The sequence below is a fragment of the Varanus komodoensis genome, unplaced genomic scaffold (genome assembly GCF_004798865.1).
Source record: "Varanus komodoensis strain SLA01 unplaced genomic scaffold, ASM479886v1 scaffold52, whole genome shotgun sequence".
Classification (NCBI taxonomy): Eukaryota; Metazoa; Chordata; class Lepidosauria; order Squamata; family Varanidae; genus Varanus; species Varanus komodoensis.
The window spans coordinates 3,600,808-3,621,868 of NW_025336114.1; the positions used below are offsets into that span (position 1 = coordinate 3,600,808).

Consider the following 21,061-nt stretch of genomic DNA (forward strand, 5'->3'; position numbering starts at 1 on the left):
GGCAGAAGTCAACCAGTGAGCTTCATAGCTGAGTAGGGGCTACAAGCCAGATCTCCTGATTCCCAGTTCAGCACTCTTGACCACTATACTGCACTAGCTCTTGATGTCCATTCTAAGAATCTAGTATTAAGTTCTGTACAGAAACTTAAGTTTGTACATGCAGTGATTAAAGTCTGAAAAAAGCAGAGCAGGAAGTTATAAGAACATAAGAAAAGCCATGCTGGATCAGAGCAAAGGTAACCCATGCATTCTGTATATATGTTGGCAAACCAGCTGCCCTCAGGATCCCTCATGCAGGATGGATGCAAGACCTCATCCTGCCCAAGCTACTCAGCAACTGCAGGCATGCCACCTCTGGTAAAGGAGAAAGCATGTAGCCAGGAAGGTTAGCAGCTACTGATAGCCTCTTTCCTCAAGTACTAATCCTTAAACTCAGATGTGTGGGTATGGGGATAATGTACGCTGTACAACCCAAAAATCCCTTGAAATATTACACAGGATGTTAGGGTGCATTTTTACAGCATACAGCATTTTTACAGCATGCCCACACATGTATGATCTTACAGTTGTGCACTGGCAATTATAGACAGTAAGAAAGTTTGGAACCCTTGGATCTCGCACTGCCTTACTGGCATCTTTAAAACATTGCTGCTCCATGTGATGTTAGATTTGTTGTTATATTGGACCACCTCAAGACTTTTCCATATGCTCAAGAAACCTAAACTAGTGTGACTGAAAACTAGACTGTCAAGGCCCCATGCTTATTTAAATTTATGCATTAACAGATTGCTTCATGTGTGCTTGTAAAACAGTTGGATGAGTGCTCTATTTTGAACTTGTGTATCCCACCACGAAGAACTTGAAAGTGGCTCAAACAGCCATTTAAGCTCATGATGGAATTGCTCAGATGACTGATCTGCCAGAAGCCTGTCTTGATCTAGGCTGTCATCCTGGGCTGGTTAGGAAAAATGTCCACTTTCTAGATACCAAATTGAACTGAAAATCAGTTCTGCACCATGTGCAGGGTGGCCTGGCCTTAGCTGAGGCGCTGTTAGTCTAAAAGTACAAGCAAGCAAGCAAACAGGAGACAATGATTAACCACAAGATGTTTAATTATTCTTGAACAAGAATAAAGGACAGTAAGTTTTGCTGATTCACATTTACAAACATGTTGGCAAAAAGAAAACAATATCCAGTGTAATTTTTAGCCTATTTTACAGCCCTTGAGGGGGGAAAGCATTAATATAAAACAGTCTGTCTATGACTCGTACATCTAAGTGCCAGGAGGAACTTGAATCATTACCCACCAAGTGGTTGGTAGTAATGTGTAAATTTAGGAATGGTGTGCACATGCATCTTAAGGATATCCTAAAACAAATGTGAAAAACTTTTTTGAAGGATTAGGGTGCATACGACACCCTTAATATTGCTTCTGCTTTAAACAACAAGTATTTGTGCAACGTACAGGTGATCTATTGCTTAGCCACACAAAGAGTGAATTTACAAAAGTTTATAGTCTGCTGCATTGGTATGACCTCTGTTTGAACCAAAAAATTACCATATTGCTAGAAGCAGGCCCAAGGTACTCTTGTTGCAGCAAGTCTGAGAAATGTTAGAAGAAGGACATGTTGTTTTAACACGCAATGCTATGCAAATTTACTCAGAAGTCAGTCCCATAGAGTTCAATGGGGCATACTGCTAAAGAAGTGCTTATAGAATTTCCATCATCAGGCACAAAGAATAAGGTCGCATTTCGGATTTTATTTAAAGTGCACTATCCAAATTCTGGCAGAGGAGCCTATTTGAATAGTGCCCAGCTCCTCAGAAATCTCAAGCTAATCTCTCTCATCAAATGCAGTTGTCAGTAAGTGAGAGTACAGCACATATTAAACATGTTGCAGTGAATGTCTGAATTCTGGGTTCAGTTCAGGGTCAAACTCTGAAATGGGCAGACGTTTGGGTACCACCTATTCATTTCTCTCCTGTGGAAAAAGCTGCATGATACAATGCATCATATTAGTGTTTCCACAGCTGCCCAGAAATGGCCAATGAAGTAGAATGAAAAAAATACTAATGAAAGGAAATGTGTCACCCTCCCCCACCGCAAAATTCCACAAGTTACCAGGGAAGATGTGAATATTAACAAAGCATGTTGCTTGAGTCAGAGACATTAATATTCCCAAATTACTATTTCAGATGTCTTGAATGTTCAACTTAAAGCAGGATAAATTTTTAAAGAGTAAAGGCACCTGACGAGGTAAAAAGTGAATAGGAGCTTTGGCATTACCACATAAACCAGAAGTGGGGAATTTGTGGCCATCCAGATATTTTGGACTAGAACATCAATCAAAGCTAGCCAGTATGAACAATGGCTGGGATGATAAGAGTTGAAGTCTAGCAACATCAGGAAGACCACAGGTTCTCTACGCCTGTCACATACCAAGTTAAAGGATCTGACTTTACAGTAGAACAGCCTCAACAAAGAAGCAATAGCAAATTTTGCTTTCATATAATGAGATGAGTCACAGTGTCTGGAAGGCAAAGGAACATGTATTCCTCTACCCAATAAGATCACATTGTCCAGTAACTTGGAAGTACTAATCTGTCTTTAAGGACCAACATAGGCATTGCTTTAAATTGCTGCTAACAGCAAGATGTTATATTTTGGGATTTATTTTTTTTTTAAATTCAGGGAAAGGCTCAGGGCTCCTATTCTAGATCAGAATCCTGACAAAGAACTGGAGGTTGCTCTGGAAATGGGGCTCTGTGCCTACACTTGAGTAAAAACAAAAAGATACAGCTATTAGACTTATCTTTAAAGCAATGTCTATTTGGCTCAAACACTTATCACATTCTTACTGGCACAGCCAATGCCAGAGGAACTGAGTGTAAGTCTTGACAAGTTGGACTTTATCTTCCAAGAGATTCCTTCCCAGTATATTACTATAAAACAGCCTTTTCCAAAGGAACTTGTTATTCTGTTTAGAGGCTTGATGAAGAGCTTTATCCACTTTCAGCATGACACAGAGGAAAGATCACAGAAGGCTCCTGTTTCTAGCATGTGTCAACATTGTGAGAACAGAAGGGAGCATTCCTCTCCAGTTTTATCAGCATGAGGTTACATTAACTGAAAGGGCAGGGAGGACTGCAGCTTTGGTGAAAACCCCAACATTTTTGGCAAGGATGAAATGGAGTCTAGAAATACACAGTACTATCCCATTCAACAGTGCTTCTTGCTTAGAACACTCCACACCCCTGCTTTTACCTAGCAGTTACGACCTATGTTTTTAGGCTAGGAGTACTGAGGTCCAAATTAAATGTGATATGGGAAAGCTCCCATCAGAGCTCTCACATATAGAGTGTAGCACTGGGAAAGGGATTAATGATTCATCTTTTAGTTTTAGAGAAAACAGTTTTCTCCCAATTTAAACTGCAGCCCTGAAGTTGCTATTAGCTAGAAAGGAGGTGGGGGGGGGAAACAGGTATAATATGGATACTTTTCTTTCCTCAGTTGCGGAACTCATAGGAGCTTCAAGAGGACAATTTAGTCTGGAAAGTGGCAGAGAGGAAGGATTAGTCTATTCCAGGGCTGTGCCCCAAAACCAAATACCTAAGGCTTCTTTTAAGCCAAAGACAAAGATGTCATCAAGTATCTCTTATCGAGTTTGTCCTTGAGCAAGCCTGAGTGGTTAACAGAACACAAAAGGCAAATACTGAGGTCAACTGGAGCCTCGGGCTCCCAGTAGCTTCACAGCAACTTGATACCTGATTTTAGTTTAGTTTTAGTGTAGCAAGGAAGAGAAAGGCAGCAGGAATAATAATGATTGCAATTTACAATATAGCAAAACTTCCCATTCCAGAGGAACCTGAACTACAAGCTATTTACATTGCTGTGACTTAGCTTTAACTCAAGATGAACCCAAAACCCTCCACAGTTTGAGTCATCTAACTGAAACAATGAAGTAGCACATTTGGGGTCAAACTTAGCTTGAGCTTTTAACATCCTCTTTCTAAAGTACAGTGCAGCAGGAGAGGAAAGGGAAGGCAGTTTCAGTCTCAAAATGCTTTGCTCTCTTTTAAATTCCAGTCTATTTTCATTCAGTGACAATTTTGCAGTTAAGTGACTTGACGTAGGTTTCCAACAATGCCTTCCACTTGATCCTTCTAATCTGTATTGCATCTTCTGACTTTCTAGGAAGTAGCTATTGTAGGTTCTTAAGAGTGTATTCACAGCAAATGTGGGATTTGGCCTCCTGATACTTCAAAACCCTGGTATGATCACTGACTTGCATCATTAAGGGGCTTCCACAAAATCATCAACACTGTTGCTGGGACTAGGCTGGTAAAGCAACTGAAAAAATCCTAGAAGCCTGGAGACTGCAGAATGAAAGTTCCAAGGCTCAAAGATGTAATATTGGCAAGAATTCCTTGCTCCTTTCACACTGTCTTGCTTGAAGACAACCTTTCACACTACTCCTTTAATAAAGCTGGTGTCCAAATGTACAATTAGCATGCGGAGGAAGGACATCTCTTTGCGGGTATTTTCAAAGATTACTCTGGGATCATCAGATTGGCATCGCAGACAGTTTGGGGCCATCACCATGGCCAAGTTGTTTACATCCATCTTTGTCTTGCCCACATTGGCTGGCTGGGCAAAAATCTGTGAAATAAAAGGAGTATGACCTAAATAAAGGTAAAAAACAGAAGATTGCTTGTAGCCCTGAAAAAGCAGGTTGCTTACCTGTAACTGATGTTCTTCGAGTGGCCATCTGTGCAGTCACACATATGGGCACTGCGCCTGCGCAGTGCCTTTGGCCGGAAGATTGAAAGCTAACGGTTTTTGGCGGGAAGCTCCCCTCCTCTCCCCCATGGGCTATAAAGAGCGGAGCGTCCGCCATTTGTTCAGTCTTTGACGACCAAACGTGCGCCCCCTTGTGGAAAAGTTCTCAGTATGAGATAGGAAAAAGGGATCGGTACCAAGAAAAAATGGGAAACTTTCGGTACCGATGAATGAGTCCACTCACCGACACCGAGCGAGGCTGGCAGGTGGGTTGTGTGACTGCACAGATGGCCACTCGAAGAACATCAGTTACAGGTAAGCAACCTGCTTTTCTTCGTCGTGACCTCTGTGCATCACACATATGGGTAGATTAACAAGCTTACCATCAAAGGAGGAGGGAAGGTGTCCTCATTGTAGGACGGAGGAGAGTACAGCTCTACTGAAAGAGCAGTCCCGTCGAGCCCGAACATCGAGACGGTAGTGCCTGGCAGAGGTGCAAGGGTTCGCCCAAGTAGCGGCTCGGCAGACGTCATCGATCAGAACTCCGGATGCGAATGCAGAAGACGTAGCGACAGCTCTAGTGGAATGGCCTCGGGGAACTGTAGGCAGTTCGAGCTTAGCTAACCGATAGCACAAGGTAATAGTGTGGACTATCCACTTAGAGAGCCTTTGAGGAGTGACTGGGTCGCCCTGATCTCTAGCCGAATATTTAATGAACAGTTTATTGGATCGCTGAATAGACTCTGTTCGCGATCGATAAAAGGCTAAACAACGCCGAACGTCGAGGGAGTGCAAAGATCTTTCCAAGGGATTCGACGGCGATGGAAAAAAGGCAGGCAGTACAATGTCTTGTCCTGAATGGAAAGGTGTAGAGACTTTGGGCAAGAAAGATGGGTCGAGACGTAAAACGACCTTTTCTCTGTGGAAGTTTAGATAAGGAGGGTCGATGCAGAGGGCACAAAGCTCACTAGCTCTCCGGGCTGACGTGACAGCTACAAGGAACGCCGTCTTCCACGAAACTAATCGGAGATCCACAGTTGCCAAAGGTTCAAAGGGGGCCCTCATAAGGGCCTGTAGAACTACAGAAAGGCTCCACGTGGGCATAACTGGTCTAATCGATGGATTAAGGTTATACAGTCCTTTCAAAAATCTCTTGAGAATAGGATGAGAAAACAGGGGTGATCCGTCGACTAAGCCACGATAGTAGGCTATTGCGGCCGTATACACTTTAATAGAAGACGGCTTCAGTCCGGAGTGATGCAACTCCAGAAGGAACTGAAGAATTTGTTCAATTGATGAGACAAGTGGGGAGAACGAATGAGACTCGGCGAAGGCGGAAAACCGCTTCCATTTAGCTGTATATGACTTTCTTGTGGACGGCTTTAGAGCAGTGTCGATAATATGCTGAATCTCAGGGTGCAAGAGCGTTGGATTCAAATTCGATGGGGTTTGTCTTGAACCGGATGGTACAGAGAGATTGTGGCAGTGAGAAGCACCCGCATGGTTTGATTCGAGAATCGGGGCCAAAGTGGTCGAAGTGATCATTGAAACTGATGAATTAATAGAAGCTGTAGGATTCGAGGCTCTCGAATCCGTCGCCGGCCCCAATGGAAGGTCAATCAACGAATCCACCACGCTGTCAGATTCAATGAGAGCAAATCCGGGTGACGAAGTGTGCCGTCCATTTGCGTTATAAGATACGGAAGTGTCGGAAGGTGAAGAAACTCCCCGCGGGAGATGTCGAGCAGTTTCGCAAACCACGCTTGGCGTGGCCACCAGGGGGCAACTAGTATCCCCGACGCATGGTCGCTCACTATCTTCGCTATGACCCTCATCAAAAGAGGGATCGGAGGGAAAGCATAAAAGTTGATGTTGTCCCAAGGGATCATGAATGCGTCCCCTAGGGATGCTTGTCCGATTCCCGCTCTCGAATAGTAAGTCTTGCACACCCTGTTCTGTTGGGTAGCGAATAGGTCCACATCAGGAAACCCCCAGCGCCTGAACAGGTGGTTGCGCATGCGAGGATCCAGTTCCCACTCGTGCGAAGTGAAGATGTGTCTGCTGAGAAGATCCACATGTACGTTGTCTGTGCCGGCCAGATGAACGGCCATCAGAGTAATGTGTTTTGGAATGCACCAGTCCCAAATCGTCATAGAAAGCCTGGCTAAGGTCGGTGACTTCGTCCCTCATTGCTTGTTCAGATAAAAAACGGTCGCTATATTGTCCGAAGTTATCTGAACGATCCGATGACGAAGGAGGTCTTCGAAAGAACGAAGGGCTTTGAAGACTGCCAGCAGCTCTAGGAAGTTGATATGATTTGTGGATTCTAGACGAGTCCACGTTCCCTGGGTAGACAGGCCAGAGCAGATCGCCCCCCATCCTAGGAGAGACGCGTTGGTACCGAGAGTTATCGAAGGAGGTTGCGCCCTGAAGGGGACTCCCACCACGAGATTGGTCGGCTTCAGCCACCAGCACAGGGAGTGGAGCACGGAAGACGGGATCCGAATCCGTTTCGACTGTGGGTCTCTGTGTGGATGATACACCTTGTTGAAAAATAATTGTAGTGGGCGAAGCCGAAGTCTGGCATGTGGAACTACGGCAACTGTGGAAGCCATATGCCCCAGGACCCTCTGGATGGATCTCGCCGTGACCATTCCCTCTTGTCGAATTCGATGGATATGGCGAGCGAGAGTCTGCTGTCTGTCCGGAGGGAGGAAGGCTTTCTCCAACGTCGAATCCAAGCGAGCTCCAATGAAGGTGAGCGTCTGTGTTGGAAGAAGAGAAGATTTCTCTGTATTAATACGTAGACCCAGACTATCTAGTAAGGCACGGGTTGTATGGATGGTGTCTAGTAGTCCTTCTCTGGATTGCGAGACTAACAGCCAGTCATCGAGGTACGGGTAAATTTGTATGCCCTGAAGGCGTAGGAAGGCACAGACAGGAGCCACACATTTGGTAAAAATTCTCGGAGCTGAAGCCAGTCCAAAGGGTAAAACCTTAAACTCATAAAGTTGGTTTGCAACAGCAAAACGAAGGAAACGCCTGTAATTTGGATGAATTGAAATATGAAAGTAGGCGTCCTTCAGGTCCAGTGAGGCGAACCAATCCCCTCTCCTTAACAACGGCAAAATGTTTTGAAAGGTGATCATACGGAACTTTCTCGGTGTAATAAACTTATTCAAGTCCCGTAAATCCAAAATCGGACGTAGACCGCCGTCCCGCTTGGGGACTGTAAAGTATCTGGAATAGAATCCGTGGAGTCCGTCAGATGGGAATACTTGACGAATCGCTCCTTTAAGGAGAAGTTGATGTATTTCGTCGAGAAGTACCGGCGAACATGAAGTAGACCGGATCGGACTCGATGGAGGAACGATGTCGAATTCTATTCGATAGCCGTATTGAACGATGGACAATACCCACCGGTCAGATGTGATGGACTCCCAAATGGGGAGTCGGCTTTGGAGCCGGTCCCCAGATGAGAGGGGGGGTGGGTATTAAAGGAGCGTGAGGAGTGGTTCGCCAGTCCCGTCAGCGCTGCCTCCGATCGTCGAAGCGATGGCGGCCCTGTTGGAAGCGCTGCTGGGGCTGAGGACGGTGACGCTGCTGCTGTTGTTGCTGGCGAGGTTGCGGCAGCTGTCTCTGTTGGTATGGCTGCCTGTAGGATGGCTGATCCCAGGACCACTTACGTCTGCTATGTGACTGGATCTCCATCCTGCGCGCTGTCATTCTTGACTCGTGTAGTTTCTTGAGTTTATGGTCGGTGCGTGAATGGAAGAGTCCCGAGCCGTCAAAAGGCATCTCTTCTATTCGCTGCTTCGTTTCCTCCGGGAAATTACAACTCCGAAGCCATGCGTGTCTCCGGAGGGAAACGGCACCGACCAAGGCCCGGGAGTCAGTGTCCACGTGGTGACGTGCCGTGGACAACTGCTGCACCGCGACCTGCATGGCTTCTTTGATCAGGACCTTCGCAAGGTCACCCTGGTGGTTTGGGAGGGTGGAGGCGACGTTGTGGAGGCGCTGCATAATAAAATATTGATAGCGCGCCAACGTTGCCTCATAGTTAGAAATGCGAAGTCCTAAGCCCAAGGTAGCATAGACCCGCCTGGCCAGGGAATCTATTTTCCAGCCCTCCTTATCCCTCGGCGCCGTATGTCCCCTCGCCTCCCTGCCTTGCGAGGATTTGACGACCGCCGAGTTTGGTTTCGGGTGCTTTAACAGGAAGGGAATGTCTTCTTCCCTGACCCTGTACATAGATTCATATCTCCTGGACGTCGGTTGAGGATGTGAAGGTAGGTCCCAGGGCTGCGTCATCACCTGCCGCAGGGTAGTTATAAGTGGCAGAACGATAGAGGTCGATTGCTCCCCGCGGACGACGTCGTAAAACTTATCCGTCGACGGTCCTGGGCGCTGGGCAGCGTCGATGTCCAAGGACTGGACAAGCCTCGACATCAGCTCCGCGAAGGAGATGTGTGACTCATCGGGTGACGCAGGATCCTGGGATGTCACCACGACGTCCGGGGAGGTTGAGTCTACGTCAGAGTCATCCGAATCAGCACCATAGTATGGCGGGGCAGAAGATGATGACTCCGCCGGTGATAAGGAGCAGCTGCTTCCGCTTTGCGGGGATCGAGGCAGTACCCTCCTCGAATCCACAGGCTGCGGTTGGTCACGGGGCGGAGGTGAGGATCGCGCTCTGGGAGCAGGGTAGTATCCCACAGAGAGCGGGTCTCCCCAAGGTTGGCAGTAGGGACGACGCCAACTCTCCGGGCGTTGCTCTACCGAGCGGCTCCTCCGATTCCCTGGTGGGGACAGGCCAGCTTCTGTCTCCAATGTCACCGCGGGCATCGGTGTCGGTGACCTCGCTCTGGGAGGGGAGTCCTGAATTTCCCCATCCAAGATAGACCCCCGTAGAGTTGGAAGGGGTGCTGGTGGGAGGTCGACCGCACGTCGGGGGGACCCCTGAGGGGTGACCCGCATAGCCTCTTGAAGGATCAGTTCAGGCGGGGTCGGTATCGTAACCGCCACCGGTACCGAAGGGCCCGTCGGCTCCGAGTCCCGATTTTGGGAACGATCCGTAGACTTAGCCTTCTTTAGAGGCTTAGAGGCCTTTTCCTTTCTGGCCTTCTTATGGCCTGCCGGCTTGTCTTCGGCATGTTTGCGCTTCTCATGCCTCTTTTTTGGTGAGGCAGAGGGGGCCAGCGAAGCGGACGCGCCTTCATCTGAAGGGCGTGAGGGTGGAGCCAGAGAAGCAGAGCCCGGTTTTGGAGTAGAGATGAGCGGGTCTGATTGCATCAGAGCCCTATCCCAAAGGAGCCTCCGAAACTGGTTTTCGCGGTTCTTCCTAGCCTGCTTAGAGAAGGCTAGGCAATGAACACACTTATCCGTCCTATGCCCCTCCCCAAGGCAGAGGAGGCATAGGTAGTGCGGATCAGTAGGTGCCATTTTTGACCCGCAGTCAGCACATTTGCGGAAAGCCGCCTGCTGCGCCATCGCAGAAAAGGGAAGAAAAGAGAGATAGTGCAGAGGGTAAGTATATATTTTTTGGGTTTTTTTTTTTTTTTGGATCGAAGAAGAAATGAGAGAAAACTACACAGAACGGGAAGTGAAGTAAGGGGAAAGTAGTTTAAGGGCAATATATAAGGAGAGAACCAAGAATAGCCAAAGCGAAGGTCAAAAGCGGCGCGAGGCACAGCGAACTGTGGTCGCAAAGACTGAACAAATGGCGGACGCTCCGCTCTTTATAGCCCATGGGGGAGGGGAGCGGAGCTTCCCGCCAAAAACCGTTAGCTTTCAATCTTCCGGCCAAAGGCACTGCGCAGGCGCAGTACCCATATGTGTGATGCACAGAGGCCACGACGAAGAAATATAGTTTTTCTAGCCTAACGATGGACAACTTGTAGCCTTCCAGCTGACTTGGCCACAAATCCAGTCATCCCTCACAACTGGCTATACTGGTTAGGACTGATGGAAACTGCAGTCCAAAGCATCTGGAGGGCCACAAGTTGCTCTCCCCAGCTATAACCCTTGAAAGAATCACCAACTCCCACCGGAGCTGTCTGGTTGTGAAGTATAAGAAAGAACTTCAGATAACAGATGATGGAATGAAGGCCAGTTCTCTGATCTGCAACAAAGACTGCAGACAAAACTTCAGAATATTTACAATGTGCAGTGAAATAAGACATCTCAGAGTGGAATGTTCTCTCCATTGCTTTAGAGTGATTCTCACTCTCAGACATTTTGTATCTGCATACCTGCAAAAAGTGAATGAGGTAACACAAGACCAATCTATTAAACTCTGGCAGGAGTTCCACTACTGCTACAGCAGCATCAGGGTTCTCATAGTTGCTGATACATTCTTTGTAGAATTGCTGTGGGATGACAGGCTCCTCCAGCTCCCGGTACCACAGCTTTAGCAAAGAAGCTTCAAGGGTAGGAAGAAAAACAAAGGCACTGTTAGCAGTAAGGGCATACCAGAGTCTGTATGCCTTTGACAAGGCAGTCTCATGACAGTCAGTATTCCAAAGGGACCGTTAACTGAGTAAGAATACAATACTCCTCCTCTCTGCTCACACTAAACTAGAAAATTAGAACATTTTTTCAGTGGAATGATAGCTTTACCTGATTTCTTGAAATCTATTGTAACAGATCTTTGAAAATCCCAGGCCACAACCTGAAGGAAGTAATTTAGGACAGAAATTGTTCTTGGTGTCAGAAGCTTTGCAGACACTGACAGACGAGCAATAATACTATTTTGTTTTTAATGTGTTGCTTTTATTTTTTATCTGTTTTTGCTTTGATAGTTCACTGTTCCAAAATTTCCCTAGATTTAGAGCAGTATAAATTTATTATAGATAAATAGATACAACATAAAAATGTAAGACATATAGATACTAACTAGCAGACCTCTGTTGAAACTCTCAGTCTGAGTGAATCACAAAGCCTCTCTGAACACAGCTATGCAGTTTCTCCATACCTGGTATATTAGGATCACTTAGGTTGTTAGGAATCTTCCACTGATCCACCTGCAGTTTTAGTGCATTGACTTCATCAATGTCACCAGGAATTCTAGGAGACACAGAAAACCAGCGATAAATTTCAGTTACAGATGCAGCAAAACCAATAGATCAGAAAGAAGAGATACTACTATGGACAAGACTACAGACACTGTTTGAACACCTCTGAGGCATATGCAGCTTTGTTTGATAAGAAAACCACAGCTAGTGTCAGACAGGTGGGGTCCCAACAAAATGTTGCAATGTGAAACAGTTATGTTCACGTTTCAGACAAACATCTATCCCTACTGCAAAATAATTTTTCCTTTTGCCCCCACTCAGCAGTTAGTCACTATACACTTCTACTAAACATGATTCTGGGTTCTATTTTTTCCTAAATGTTTTGTTGTACTTCTGTATTTCCTCAAGCCTGCAGGCATTTCTCCTCTTGTACATGCATGATGCTGTTTAGGCTAGATCCTCCATTTGATGAAAAAGAGAATGAGTTCATTATTAATATATAGCATTAATTTTAAACAGCTGTTGAAAAACCAATGTTTAGACATAGTAGTCCATGAAAATGTTTGGGGCATGTTATTTTTCTGGGAAGGCATTTCTCAATAATAGCCTAAATATGAGAATATTCATTATCACAAAGGAATTCACTTTCTGTGAGTACAAAGCAGACTTTATACAAGTCTGAATGTGAACAGTTTGAATTTAAAAGTGTTTTCTCCTGCCAGATGCATGACAGAAATTCTATTCAGCAATCCAATGGACCCTCTTCAATTTTTTGTAGTGTTCATTCTATAAATGTCCTTCTATAAATGTTTGTATTATTTGTTTCCAGATATGGTTCATGGTCCTGAATCTTCTGGTCAGAGAACACTAAATAATAATAAATGAATTCCTAATTTATTTCCAGTGTTCCTTGCTTTTGCAAAGCTTCAGGCTACAGTTAACATCTGTTCTGTGCAGTAGAGAAGAATGGATAGGGGAAGCTGGAGGAACACATGGATGGCAGTACCCATAGGTCTCCTGCAGTTCTTCATGATCTTTGTGCATCACTATATGGGCTCTCTGCCTGTGTGGAGCCTGTTACCAGGAAGATCCAATATCCAAGAGCATTTTGGCAGGAAGCCCTCCCCCACCTGGTATCCTATAAAAGGGAGGGGGTCCTGTCATTTCCCTCAGTTCTTCTAGCACCTTCAGTGTCTAGGAGGTTCTCTTGCTGTTCCTTATCCTCAGAGCGTTTTCCCTTGATTTTTCTCTTGTTACCGTTTTTCCTGAGTGTCTTTTTCTTGTTTCACCTTTTTCTAACTCCTCCTTTCCATCTTTCTTTCCATCCCTTTTTACCTCCCTTCAAAAATAAAATGCATCAATAAATAAATAAACTCTCTTCGTCTTCCCCCATCTATTCTCTTCTTCAGTTTTCCTCTATTTTTCTCTTTCTTTTTGCCTTTTTGTACTTTTGCCCAATGACATCGAAAGACACTATTTTAAAAGTGTGTCCATTGTTATGCAAAGACTACATATAATGGACAGACACTCCTTGTGCCTTTTGTGTCTGGGCAAGAAACATGCCATGGATCAATGCCTGCATTTTCATTTATAAAACAAGTGGGGAAGCAGAGAGAATATACTTTACACGCTGAACTGTGGGACAAAACTCTGTATGTGATTGATGCACCAGGCTTGCCTGGCTCCTGCTGCCCATCTACAGTGGCCTCCACTCATTCCCTGAGGTCTGTGCCATCTGCCTCAGCCACTGCTCCCCCAGTGACTATCTCTGTGGGTCCTTTGCCACCCCCACCTTTGGGCAAGTAAAGTAAAGCTTTAAAAGGCTAAAAAGTTGTCCAAAAGAGCCAAGGAAGAAACTTGGTTCCCAAAATTCACACATTCTGTGCATTCACACAACCTATCCACCTGTCCCACTGGGTGTCGTGGGCAATATAGCTATCTGTGTTCGTATGTGTCTTTGTCTTTTTGTGTTTCTCTTCTTTGTTACTACTTGCTAATGTGGGGATGATACTACTTTGCTGAATATGAAGTCAGTACTACCAATCTTTCCTCAATCTCAAGGCTACCAGACTGTCTTGTTGGAACTGAGGGAAATGGTGGGAGCCCCTATCTTCTATATGGATGCTGGAGTGGGGAAGGGTTTTCACCAAAATGCTTTTAGCTATTGAATCTTCCAGGTAACAGGCTCCATGCAGGTGCAGAGTCCATAAGTGTGAATGAACAGTTGACCAATCAAAGGACTGTAGTTACAGGTAAGCAACCTGCTTATTCCAGCCACCTCTGAAGAAGTTAGCAATGGCCAAAACTTTCACAGATATGGTGATATACTGAGAAAGGGGAAATTAGAAAATGTGCATGCAATTGTATTTTTCCATATTAAATAGCAAAGAAAATCAATAGTGAGTTATATGAGTAAGTGGAGCTAGATTATTTGCCTATATGCTCCTCCCTTGACTGGTTTGTTAACCAGCCATTGCTTTACCTAGCATCTTTTTTTCCTGAAAGGTCCTTTATTGTAGGCTTTCTGAAATTGGTTTGAAGCTTACAGACAAAATCTGTGACAGCTTCATTCCTAATAAACATTTTAATTCTCAAATTGTTGTTTTGAGTTGTCCAGTGTAATGATTCAACAGAAGCGCTATATCGCCAAGAACATTTGCAGCATTATCAATTTTCACAAGCAATTTTCAGTTTCTGTAAATTTCTGTATGTACGAAGGGGGAAGTTCTAATTGTGCGCTGTGTGTACTAAATGGTTAATGCGTCTTACTTTAAAATTCCACATCAAGATGGGCATGTTGGCCTTGGGCCAGAGTAACACAGCTGGGAATGGAAACTTAACTGAAGGACACAACTGACAACTTTAGTCTTTTTTCAGGACTAAAATGGGACCAATCACTATTTCTCTCTCTGTCATTCCTGAGCAATGGTTGACACTTGGGCTGCACTGGAGGTCACAGCTGCTGAATCTTCAGATTCTAATATCTATATAGCTAGAAATAATGAACATACTCCTGAGGCTGTTTCTTAGGTATCAGTCTACTCTGGAGCAACTTCATAAACATTAGCAGAGGGCAACTTGTCTGGAAGCAACTGATGAAATGCTCAAGTTGCCAAAGGCATCATAAATCTTTTGCTAGAGTATCTTTTGCCATCTCATAGATACTGCTTCATGTACTGAAAGTGTTTGTATAAATGTGGCCTGAGAGGATGCAGTTGCACATGAACTTGAAGGAGAAATCACAAGCAAAGCAAAAAAAACAAGCCAGCTATATAGTATTGAATGAAATGAGTCAATAATGAAACGTTTAAGTAGCTCCAGGAGGCACAGTTCACCTGAATATTCCTTCTGTCTGTTCTCCCCCTAATTCAAGAACTTGCTGAGAAAGCTGTGTCTGTACCCATGGCAGCTTGTTATTTGGATACATGCTCTGCTGACGTATCATGATTTCTTCCAAAGAGCTGCCAAACAGTGAAGGTGTCACAATCGCATTTTTGGCATGTATGATCTCCTCAATTGTAGGCTTTCGGAGACCCTAGAAGCCAAACAAAAAGCAGTCAACATTTAATGATAAGACACTGGTAAGAATGGGCATTGAATGCAAGCCATTGAATGATTCCACGTAGCTTCTGAAAGAGTAACAAATTCTGTGTATGACAGCCTAGTTTACACATCTTGATAAACAATCAAGGATTTAATTAACCCTTGGCACATGGTCACCATTTTGAATATGTAAGCCCCAGCTGCTCTGACCCACTTTCTCTCTGTCCACAGTCCACCTTGTGTCAAGTGTTCATATGGGCATGCAGAAGGAAGCAAGTCTGAGTGAGTACCGAAGGTCAGCTTGTGAACACAGCACTCACTGCTCATGTTCCTATTCTGCCAGTGGAATTCTGCTTTTGTACCACCTGTGATTTGTGGGCTTTGTGTATTTTGCACGTAGAATTGTGTAGTTTGTACAAAGAAGGGATCTACTAGTGTTTCTGAGCATCTGTGGACTTGCTGTTTACATGGTTCACTTCTTGAGCAATGCTGAGTACTGAAAAGAAATCTGGGATCTCAAACTTATGGTCATCTACACAGCGTCTCTCCTTCATGGATCACTGCCTTGTCGTGGCGAAGGGGCTTGCTTAGCTCAATGAAGCTATGAGCTATGCCGTGCAGGGCCACCCAAGACGGACAGGTCATAGCAGAGAGCTCTGACAAAACGTGATCCACTGGAGAAGGAAATGGCAACCCACTACAGTATCCTTGCCATGACCCCATGGACAGTACCAAAAGGCAAAAAGATATGATGCTGGAAGATGAGCCCCTCAGGTCGGAAGGTGTCCAATATACTACTGGGGAAGAGAAGGGAACTAGTACTAGTAGCACCAGAAAGAATGAAGTGACTGGGTCAAAGCTGAAAGGACACTCAGTTGGTGATGTATCTGGTGGTGAAAGGAGAGTCCGATGCTGCAAAGATCTATACTCCATAGGAACCTGGAATGTAAGATCCATGAATCAAGGCAAGCTGGATGTGGTCAAACAAGAGATGACAAGACTGAACATCGACATTTTAGGAATCAGTGAACTAAAATGGACAGGAATGGGTGAATTTAATTCAGATGACCATCAAGTATACTACTGCGGGCAAGAATCCCTCAGAAGAAATGGAGTAGCCTTCATACTCAATAAAAGAGTAGGAAAAGCAGTATTGGGATACAATCTCCAAAATGAATGAATGATCTCAGTTTGAATCCAAGGCAAACCATTCAACATCACAATAGTCCAAGTCTATGCCCCAACCACTGGTGCTGAAGAGGCTGAAGTTGACTGGTTCTATGAAGGCCTACAGCACCTTCTAGAATTAACTCTAAAAAATGATGTCCTTATCATCATGAGGGATTGGAATGCTAAAGTAGGAAGTCAAAAGATAACTGGAATAACAGGCCAGTTTGGCCTTGGAGTACAAAATGAAGCAGGGCACAGGCTGGTAGAATTTTGTCAAGAGAATACAATGGTCATAGCAAACACTCTTTTCCAACAACCCAAGAGAGGACTCTACACATGGACATCACCAGATGGTCAACACAGAAATCAGATTGACTCTGTGCTCTGCAGCCAAAGATGGAGAAGCTCTATACAGTCAGTAAAAACTAGACCAGGAGCTGACTGTGGCTCAGATCATGAACTTCTTGTTGCAAAATTTAGGCTTAAGTTGAAGAAAGTAGGGAAAAGCACTAGGCCACTCAGGTATGACCTAAATCATATCCCTGATGAATATACAGGAGAGGTGACAAATAGATTTAAGGAATTAGATCTGATAGACAGAGTGCCTGAAGAACTATGGACGGAGGTTCGCAACTTTGTACAAGAGGCAGCAACTAAAACCATCCCAAAGAAAAAGAAATGCAAGAAAGCAAAATGGCTGTCTGAGGAAGCTATACAAATCGCTGAGGAAAGAAGGGAAGTGAAAGGCAAGGGAGAAAGAGAAAGATGCAAACAACTGAATGCAGAATTCCAGAGAATAGCTAGAAGAGATAAGAATGCCTTCATAAATGAACAGTGCAAAGAAATAGAAGAAAACGGAGGACCAGAGATCTCTTCAAGAAAATTGGAGATATGAAGGGAACATTTCATGGTAACTTCCCGACTAGATTTCTGTAACGCGCTCTACGTGGGGCTACCCTTGAAGACAGTCCGGATACTTCAATTGGTGCAAAATAGAGCTGCCAGGTTGCTGACAGGGACTGGGCGTTGTTCTCATATAACCCCAGTTCTCCGTCAGCTTCACTGGCTCCCCATTGAAGTCTGGGCCCAATTCAAGGTGTTGGTTATGACCTATAAAGCCCTTAACGGCTTGGGACCTGGTTATCTAAAGGAATATGCCTGCCCGCCCCCTACGATTGGCAGCGGATGCCCTTCTCCAGGAACCCTCCGTGAAGGATATTAGGAGGGTGAGTACCCAGAGGAGGACCTTTTCTGTGGTGGCGCCCCACCTATGGAATGTGCTCCCCAGATAGGTCTGCCTGGCACCTTCATTATTTGCTTTTTGGCGCCAGGTGAAGACCTTTTTATTTAAAAGTTATTTTAACTGTTAATTTATTATTATTGTATTTATAGATTTTAATATATATAACCGAGATGGTACCGGTTTTTAAATTATTGATTGTATTTTTATGTTTATTTTATGGATATTGTGAGCCGCCCCGAGGCTTTGTTGCAATGGGGGCGGCATAGAAATGTTTAAATAAATAAAATAAATAAATTTCATGCAAAGATGGGCATCATAAAGGACCAAAATGGCAGGGACCTAACAGAGGCAGACGAGATTAAGAAGAGGTGGCAAGATTACACAGAAGAACTATACAAGAAAGAGCTTAACGTCCCTGATAACCATGATGGGGTGGTCACTGACCTCGAGCCAGACATCCTGGAATGTGAAGTCAAATGGGCCTTAGGGCCTGAGCAATAACAAAGCTAGTGGAGGTGACAGTATTCCAGCTGAGCTACTCAAAATCCTAAAAGACGATGCAGTAAAAATGCCACACTCAATATGCCAGCAAATTTGGAAAACTCAGCAGTGGCCACAGGATTGGAAAAGTTCAATTTACATTCCGATCCCAAAGAAGGGCAATGCCAAAGAATGTTCAAACTACCGCACCATTGCACTCATTTCACATGCTAGCAAAGTTATGCTCAAAATCCTACAAGCTAGGCCCAGCAGTATGTGGACCGAGAACTACCAGAAGTACAGGCAGGATTTAGAAGAGGGAGAGGAACTAGAGATCAAATCGCCAACATACTCTGGATCATGGAGAAAGCTAGGGAGTTCCAGAAAAACATCTACTTCTGCTTCATTGACTATGCTAAAGCCGTTGATTGTGTGGATCACAACAAATTGTGGCAAGTTCTTAAAGAGATGGGAGTACCAGACCATCTTATTTGTCTCTTGAGAAACCTATATGCGGGTCAAGAAGCAACAGTGAGAACTGGACACGGAACCACTGATTGGTTCAAAACTGAGAAAGGAGTTCGGCAAGGCTGTATACTGTCACCCTGCCTATTTAACTTATATGCAGAGCACATCATGAGAAGGGCAGGCCTAGATGAATCACTAGTTGGAATTAAGATTGCTTGGAGAAATATCAACAACCTCAGATATGCAGATGATATCTCATGGCAGAAAGTGAAGAGGAACTAAAGAGCCTCTTGATGCGGGTGAAGGAGGAGAGCGCAAAAGTTGGCTTGAAACTCAGCATTAAGAAAACTAAGATCATGGCATCCGGTCCTCTCACTTCCTAGCAAATAGATGGGGAAGAAATGGAGGTAGTTACACATTTTATTTTCCTGGGCTCCAAGATCACTGCAGATGGGGACTGCAGCCAAGAAATTAAAAGACGCTTGCTCCTGGGGAGGAAAGCTATGGCAAATCTAGACAGCATACTAAAAAGCAGAGACATCACCCTGCCAATAAAAGTGCGTATAGTCAAGACTATGGTTTTCCCAGTTGCAATGTATGGCTGTGAAAGCCTGACCATAAGGAAGGCTGAGCACCGAAAGACTGAGGCCTTTGAAGTGTGGTTCTGGAGGACACTCCTTGGACCGCAAGGCAATCAAACCAGTTAGTCCTAGAGGAGATCAACCCTGACTGCTCTTTAGAAGGTCAGATAATGAAGATGATACTCAAATACTTTGGCCACCTAATGAAAAGGAAGGACTCCCTGGATAAGAGTCTAATGCTGGGAACAATAGATGGCAAAAGAAGAAGGGGGCGGCAGAGGATGAGGTGGCTAGATGGAGTCACTGAGGCAGTTGGTGTGAGCTTAGGTGGACTCTGGGAGATGGTGGAGGACAGGAAGGCCTGGAGGAGTGTTGTCCATGGGGTCGCAATGAGTCGGACACGACTTCGCAACTAACAACAACAACACAGCGTCTAGCAGAGAGCTTCAACTAAGAGGGACATCGACATGTAATGAATAACAGTAACAACAGTAGTAGCATTAGCAGCCAGAAGATTGCACCCTATGTTACTAGATCATACTTTCATGACTGACTCACCTTTTTGCCTCCAGTGACTGCAACCTTTTGTAGCTTCCGGTAACAGTATCTGGCATAAGTGCTGATAGGCAGACCTAAGAAACAGAAAATAATTAATTGGGCCATCTTAGAGCACTGGAGATTTTAGTGAGAAGAAAATTGCCCAAGAGCACAACATTTCTGTAGACTCTCCGTAACTGACCCCCAGGTTTATCTATCTCAGCAAATTTTAAAAGTGTTGTATAGACCTTCTTACTGTTGGGTGTGCAATAAATGCACACTTATGGTAGATTGAGATATCCTTTGTCAAGACAGCACTTTTGCTGGGTGGTGTTATTTTATTTTCCCAGCACTCAAAATTGTTATATCCCCCAATTATTGCATCTACTGCAGGGATGGGTAGGATCTGTTTTGTTTTTAGTAAAATGCTGTGGCCTATCAACCAGAGCCAGACGCAAAATGGTGGCTGGGTGGAGGGACACAGCCAGTTATCTATTATACATACAGTTATACAGGATACAGTTATCTACTATATTGGGGTATGTAGAAATACAGGGTGTTTCATAAAGTACGGTTTTTGAATTGTGCGGTATTTTTTTGTTTGAAGATTGTCAGCACTGTTCCTATCATTTTCGTTATCTATTATCACTCCAATTAGAAGATCGTTTGTCATTTTTCCATTTAGTAGCCATGGAGTGGTTCAGTATCGAGCAATGCATTCTTATTGTGAAAACTCATTACAAAAACGGGGAGTGCTATGCAGAGACTGTCCATAAACTTCACACGATCTTTGGACGTGACAATGCCCCTACCGCAACAACAGTTTCAAAGTTACTACAGAAATTTGAAGAATCTGAGTCAGTTGCAACCAGAAAATCGCCCGGTCGAAACCATACAGGTAATCGGTGAAATCGACAGGGACGTCTGCGAAAGAGTTATCGTTAATTTCAACGATTGGATGACTGCCTGCAGAGAAAGTGGAGGTGGACATATGCTCAATATCATTTTTCATTATTAAATCGAAGTATATATTGAATGAAATTAAATAAAAATTTTGAATTCAATTTTGGCTGATTTATTGCATTTTTAAAAACTGCATACTTTATGAAACACCCTGTATAACACCACAAATCAGGGGATTCAATGCATCTCTATAAATCTGCCCAGCAGAGCAAGGATCTTGTCAAAAGCAGCTAATAAATACTAGGACATAGGCTGTAGTGATTGTTGTGTACCCTTACTCTTG

The 21,061-nt window shown here is 44.5% G+C and overlaps 1 protein-coding gene across 5 annotated transcripts in view; it reads right to left on the reverse strand.

Moving 5' to 3' along the window:
- Nucleotides 1–1,094: 1,094 nt before the first annotated feature.
- Nucleotides 1,095–21,061, reverse strand: part of LOC123031994 (rho GTPase-activating protein 39-like) — a 97,926-nt gene continuing 77,959 nt past the window's right edge. For 4 of the 5 annotated variants that reach the window (XM_044447566.1, XM_044447564.1, XM_044447561.1 and 1 more), the window contains 5 exons: nucleotides 19,837–19,910; nucleotides 15,129–15,328; nucleotides 11,754–11,845; nucleotides 11,032–11,201; nucleotides 1,095–4,660 (listed from right to left, as the gene is read on the reverse strand). In XM_044447566.1, the coding sequence (XP_044303501.1) occupies nucleotides 4,466–4,660; nucleotides 11,032–11,201; nucleotides 11,754–11,845; nucleotides 15,129–15,328; nucleotides 19,837–19,910 (731 nt within the window). In that variant the 3' untranslated portion in view covers nucleotides 1,095–4,465. The remainder of the gene's footprint in view (nucleotides 4,661–11,031; nucleotides 11,202–11,753; nucleotides 11,846–15,128; nucleotides 15,329–19,836; nucleotides 19,911–21,061) is intronic. The other variant, XM_044447565.1, reaches the window with a different exon arrangement.